Genomic DNA, 6,152 nt, shown 5'->3' with positions numbered 1-6,152 from the left:
CGCCTGCGCGTCCTCCCGTCCGTCCTCCTCCCGTCCGTCCGCCCGCCCCCGTAGGAGCCCGGCCTCCCGAAGTCGCCCCCTGTCGGCGCGCCGTCCGCTGGCCGTGGCGGGCGCCACTTACCCCGGGCAGAGTCTTCTGCTCGTGCAGCGCGCTCTGGGCCTTCAGCGCTGACTCACGCTCGCAGTAGGTGAGGAAAGCGCAGCCTGGGGAGGGAAACAAGCGCCGAGAAGGGTCAGTGGGGCGCCCCAGGCCCGCCGCCGCGCCTGGCCGCGCGCCCTCCGTGCCCCCCCCCCCCGCACCTCCCGGCTCCCGTTGCTCTCCCCACCTCAGAACTTCCCAGCCTCGCGCAGTCCCGGTCCTTCTGCCTCTCGTCCCTCCCGTGGCGTTTCTATTTGACTCCCTCCTCCGAGTCCCCACCCCTACTCCACCACACCCCTCACCCCGTGGGTCCCTCTCACTGCCCCCACACGCTGGTGCCTCTGGAGTCTTTGCCTCCCTCACCTCTCCCTCCACCCATAGCAGTGCTGATTTCATTTCATTTTATCCATTTCTGATGTTCCATCCTCTGCACCTACTGGAATGGGCAGTTTTCACCTGTAGCCCCCACCTCCACCCCACGCCTCCAGCGACTTTAGCCACACCTGACTGTGAACTCTGCACTCTGGCTTCTCAGGATGGAGGCGGTGCGCCATCAGAGATGAGCAGGGACACTCCCCCCACCAGGCCCACCAAATAAAGGCTCCATCTGTAAGGAAGGCCCCCCCCCCAGGCCAGGATGTACTAATAAAACAAAGGAGGCTCTCATGTGTCTCTTGTTCCTTACCCCAGTTCCTGTTGTGACATTCACAATGTGGGGTGGGGGGAGAGATCTTGTGTTACCCAGTTCATTTAGTTACAGTGGTGAAACTGAGGCCTGCTCTTGCTCTTCCTACTCTTACTCCTCGGGGACTGGGGACCCCCTCTCCCCCAAAGCTTTTCTCACACCTCCTCTTAGGCCTCAGTCTCCCAGGCCCAGGGTGATTTCCAGAGTCAAGTTCACTTTGCCTTTCCAGTGATTCTAGCGGCCACATGCTATTGTTCCTCTGGATTGGATAGAGCCATCTACTAATTTGACTGTAGAGTTGTTAATGCTGGCCCTTCGGGCACTGTGACAAGGGAACAAGACAGTTTGGTGATAGGAGAATCTTTTGGGGACATTTCTTCCAACTAACGGCTCAGTGTCGGAGGTCTCCTCCTCTAGCCGCAAGTGTGAGACCTGCAAGGCTGGAGTCAAGATGAAAGTCTAAAAGCCCATTTGATCTAGAGCAGACTTGAGTCCTCTGGGCACCAGTCATCTCAGACAGACTGCAACGTCCCAGAGAAGGAACCCTGCAGGACAGTCAGCCCCTCTTGTTCTGTCTCTCCATCGTCTTCCTTAGCCCCCTTCACCCACCTCCCATTACTATGCTCAGCCTGCTCCCCATGTGTGCTTTTGTACCCCATGTTGCATTCTACCTATTTCAAGTAGCCATATTGACTGCTCTAGACCACCCACAAACAACTTCCTTTCCTAACTGCCTGCAGCCAGCCATTTAAATGACCCTTCTCATGGCCATTTATTTCTGGAATGGCTGTTCTATGCTGGTACAGTCCTCTGTCTCCTGAGGCCCCCAGGCCAGTGCTCACAGTTTAGCCCTGTCACAAGGCTTGCTGTAGCCTCTTGGTGTTAGGGCACAGAATGTTCCCAGAATCCTTTGCAATGTCCAACTCCTCCACTTTCCACCTCGTGCCCCAAAATCCTTCTCCCTCCTCTTCTAATATAGAAATTAATCCTGTGCCTTCTCCCTTCCTCTCCTAGCCAGAAAGGAAAGGAGGAAGAGACTGTATGTGTGAAGGAACCATAGAGTTGGAAGGAGGAAGCAGGGACAGGCACCTGGGAGGTGGACACTCCAGTTGCCAGCGCCCTTCCTTACTCCACCTCTTGCCGAAGTGCCTGTTTCCATCCCTCTCCTGGTCTGTCCAGCCCCACATCACCCCTCCTCCACTCCTCCCTCCTCCCTCCTCCCTAGTCACTGTCAGACGGTTATTGATGGAGACACGGGCACTGAAATGAATAGCGGTCAGAGGTCCCTGTGACGTGGTCCCTCGTGCTGCTGCCTGCCTCTCCGGGGGCGTCTCTGCTCTTGTCCCCTTGCTGGCCCTGTCTTCTGCCTGCAACTTAGAGGCAGCCAATGCCTCAGAGGCACTCAGGAAAGCCAACTTGGGACAAGGTCAGGGGCAGATTTAGACAGAGAGGAGAAGAAGGAGGAGGAAATGACCATATTGTTTTCATGGCCCAGGATAATAAGTGAAGGGTTCCAGAGAAGAAAAGAATTTGTTGCTTTTATCCAGCTTCCATGAATTTCTGCCGCTGTGTTTGTGAGAGATCACAACTCCATTACATACAATGATCTTTAAAAAAAACAAATCTGTAGGACCACCCCTTGCTCTCCCTCCCACCCCAAATTTATCTCCTCCTGGCCATCCCCTGACTCACCATTGGACTTCAGTCCTCTTTCTCAACCTTGCCAGGTTTACTGTGCCCCAGAGGATTTTGTACCCAGCGACCCCATCTCCACTGTGACCCGCATGGTCCCTCCGGTTTCTGCTCAAATGTGACCCCCTCAGTCACATTTCCTGACCCCTCATTTAATACCATCCAGAACTCGAGCACACATACCCTCTGACCTTTGTCCTGTTTTCTTTTCTATTTGTCACCTCTCCCCACTCTCTGGACACATTAATATCTATTTGTTCATAGAGTGACAGTCTCCTGCTTCGATGAGGTCAGGAACTTAATTTTGCTGTTTCTGCTTTTTTTCTCTGTGTTCAGGGCAGGGGCAGGATTTCCACATACGTGGTTGAGAGTATCTTCTAAATTTGTTATCTAATAAGCAGGCTATCCATAGGTGTGTCTCTGTATATTGGGGTATGGACTGTAGAAATGGGGCTCAGAGGCTATTGAGAGCCATGGATGCCAAGGCACATACATTCTTTGTGATGGCAGGGACTGAGGTTGACCATGAGGGCAAATGTGCTGGTCACTGCAAGTGGCTCTGACCCCAAAGCTTCCCCTGGCTCAGGCCCAACAGTGCATTCTCACTGCACCCTGGGTTGTCTACTGAAACTGTGAGTCGCTTGCTGATTTCTCTCTCAGAACCTCATGTTTCTCATCTATAAAATGGGAGCAGTTACTTGCTCTCAGAGCTCAGCGGCCCCAGTGACTGTTAACACCAACCTCTCACGAAGGCAGGCTGGGGCTCCCAGAGCTCCCTCCTAGAACAACTAGCCATGACCTTGTGCTGCTTACTGATGCTCCTCAGGGGTTGAGGAGGGGGCTCTCAGCTGTGAGGTGGTGGTAGCCTGAAGGAGGATGGCATCTGTCAACTCAGCTCTTTAAGCCAGCCAAACTCACTAATAGAAGGATACACTAAGGTATACAGAGGCATCCTTGTCGAGGCCCTTTGGGAACTCACAGTGATGATAAGAGACAGAGAGTAGTTATGTAATCACACAGGATGATGTGAGATGGGGTTCCCACAGAGCTTGAATTTAGGGGCCTCAGGAAGTCTGAGAAGGAAGTGTCCTCTCTGAAGAGTGACTGGTAGCATAAAAATCTATTCCTAACCAGGCACTGGTGGCTTGTGCTTGTAATCCTAGCTTCTGAGGAGGCTGAGATCTGGAGATTATGGTTTGAAGCCAGCCTGGGTAGGAAAGTCTGTGACAGTCTTACCTTCAATAAACTATCCCAAAAGCTGGAACTGGTTCTGTGGCTTAACTGGTAGAGTGCGAGTCCTTGAGCACATAGTGGCTCAGGGACAGTGCCCAGGCCCAGAGTTTAAGACCTAGGAATGGCAGAAAGAGAGAAAGAGAGGAGGGAAGGAAGGAAGGAAGGAAGGAAGGAAGGAAGGAAGGAAGGAAGGAAGGAAGGAAAGCAAAAAGGAAGAAAGGAAAGAAGGAAGGAAGGAAGGGAGAAAGGGAGAAAAAAGAGAGAAAGGAAGGAAGGAAGAAAGAAAGAAGGAAAGAAAGAGAAAGAAAGAAAGAAAGAAGGAAAGAAAGAAACCTCTCCCTGTTTCAGACCCAGTTCTCTCCTCCCGTGTCCTCATCCTATAAGTATACGGTGGTTGGGCTCACCAAGGAGAGAACAATGGTCCACTGTGGCCATTTTAAATAGCTAAAAATTGAAAACCACTGAAATGTGCCCTAGGGTAAGAGGTTTTTATTTGCAAACTGTGAATACTCTATAGCAGTTAAAAAGATAAAATGATCATAAATGTCCTAACATGGAAAGCCATATCATCAAATGGGAGGAAAAACAGAAACAAACCAGTTCACACCATGGAGACATACTCCACTTTTCCATAGGTACTCAAGTCTGTATTTAAATGCAAAGGACAAAGTCTAGACATTCCACAGAGCTAAAATCAGGGAGCACAGAGTGGAGAGGAAGAATATCCCCTCATGACTTTCAGATTTTCTTGTTTGGTTTAACACATTTAGACCCAGGACATATTTTTTTTTTTACACATAAACTAACTTTAAAGGCAAAGAAAACAAACAAAAACAAGGACCTGTGTTCCAAGAAGTAAGGAGGTAGTTGAGCCTGACAGACCGCAGGACTCAGCCTGTTTTGAGGAGACAAGCATTGGCTTGCCTGGCAAAGACTTCCTGAGGGGAATTGAGGGGGTTACTGTGCTCTCAGAATTCAGTGCTTGCTCATCAGCTGGATCTGGGTGGTACAGCTCCTCCAGGCTTTGAATTAGGTTCTTCCCCCACCTCTTCTCCCACCCAAGGAAACTGTAGATGCCATTTTTTTTTAAAATTGGAGGCCCTGGGTTCCTGGCCTTCTCCCATCACTAACCTCCCATTCTCGCGGGGTCCCACCAGCTGTGAGGTGGCACCATTGCAAGTCTCTAAGGTGAGAAGCTACACACATGACCCAAGAAACGATCTCATCACCCCCACCCCAGTCCCCACCCTACTTGTTTCGATAGTTCTCCCTAGTACCAGCTTATCACCTGCTCTTCCCACTGGCCTTCAAGCATCCCCATGTTCCGTCTCATCCCTCCTGAAGCATGGAATTGAGCAGAATAGAACTGTAAACCAGTCAGAACAGGAATGAACTTTGGGAATCATCTGGGCTGGGGGTGGGAGCAGACATGACATAATTATAGAGAAGTCACAGCACAGGGTTGCCAGCAGCAGCTGGTGGCTGGGGCTCCTGCTCCCTACAGTTTGAGAAGGAAGGACCCCATGCCACCTCCTTTGGCCCAGACTGACCAGTCTTTTCTGACCCTGTTCTACTCAGTGTGCTGAGTCCTTATAAATCCACTTACCTTTTCCAGCTTGCCCTCCATATTTACTTGTCCCTTCTCTTTGCCAGTTTCAGGTTTGTGTAGCCTGCCAGCCTTGAAATGGCAGAGACAGCATCTTCCATAGCTCTAGGGCTAAGGGAGGGCTAAACTCTTTGCTTAGGCACTTGGGGGTTTGGAGACCAAGGGGGCTTAAGAGGGAGGGGGCCCATAACCCACCATTGGGCACTGAAGAGAGACTGAGTATCGTGGGAGAAGGCCAGAGTTAGGAGGAAGTGGGCACGGCTGAGACAGGTGCCAGCTGAGCCAGACAGAGGCAGGCAGAGTGGGTAGCCAGAGGCATAACTAGGTGAGAATGTGGGCAGGGGTGGCAGCTGTCCCTCTCCAGCAGGGAAGCCTATAGACCCTCGGGCAAAGGGCACTGCAGATGCCTGGGAAGGTAGGCAGGGACCTCTTCCATGTGGGGGAAAAACACAGCATAGCAGAATTAATTGTACTGAGATGGCAGTAATTTACAAAGCCCCCGTGAGCGAGGATAAAAGGCCCTTGTCATTGTGAAGTGAAGGAAGTACAATTTCCTGCCCAACTTGGAACAGGGCTGAAGCCTGGGGTGTAATCATCTCGGAAGGAAAGGCTCCCGATGTGATGCGCTCTTCCCCCCCTCCCCCCAGCCTGGCCTTGGCTTTCTACTAATTGAATTACAGAATTAGCTAGAGGAAGGTGGCCTTAGAATAGGAAGATCTGGACTTTAATAAAACATCAGGTCTTTCAGGCTCTGAAATCAGCTGGCCTGAAGGAAGTAGAAGAAAAGTGGGGGTGGG

General features: G+C 51.4%; 1 protein-coding gene across 15 annotated transcripts in view; it reads right to left on the bottom strand.

Moving 5' to 3' along the window:
- Celf4 (CUGBP, Elav-like family member 4) overlaps nt 1-6,152 on the bottom strand; it is a 274,650-nt gene that overhangs the window by 201,284 nt on the left and 67,214 nt on the right. For all 15 annotated transcript variants that reach the window (XM_013014834.1, XM_013014841.1, XM_013014837.1 and 12 more), the window contains exon 2: nt 122-204. In XM_013014834.1, coding sequence (XP_012870288.1) covers nt 122-204 — 83 coding nt within the window. The remainder of the gene's footprint in view (nt 1-121; nt 205-6,152) is intronic.

This window comes from Dipodomys ordii, unplaced genomic scaffold, assembly GCF_000151885.1.
Source record: "Dipodomys ordii isolate 6190 unplaced genomic scaffold, Dord_2.0 Scaffold25, whole genome shotgun sequence".
NCBI lineage: Eukaryota > Metazoa > Chordata > Mammalia > Rodentia > Heteromyidae > Dipodomys > Dipodomys ordii.
Note: the sequence above shows the minus strand (reverse complement) of the source record. Positions and strands in the feature narration are given on the sequence as shown.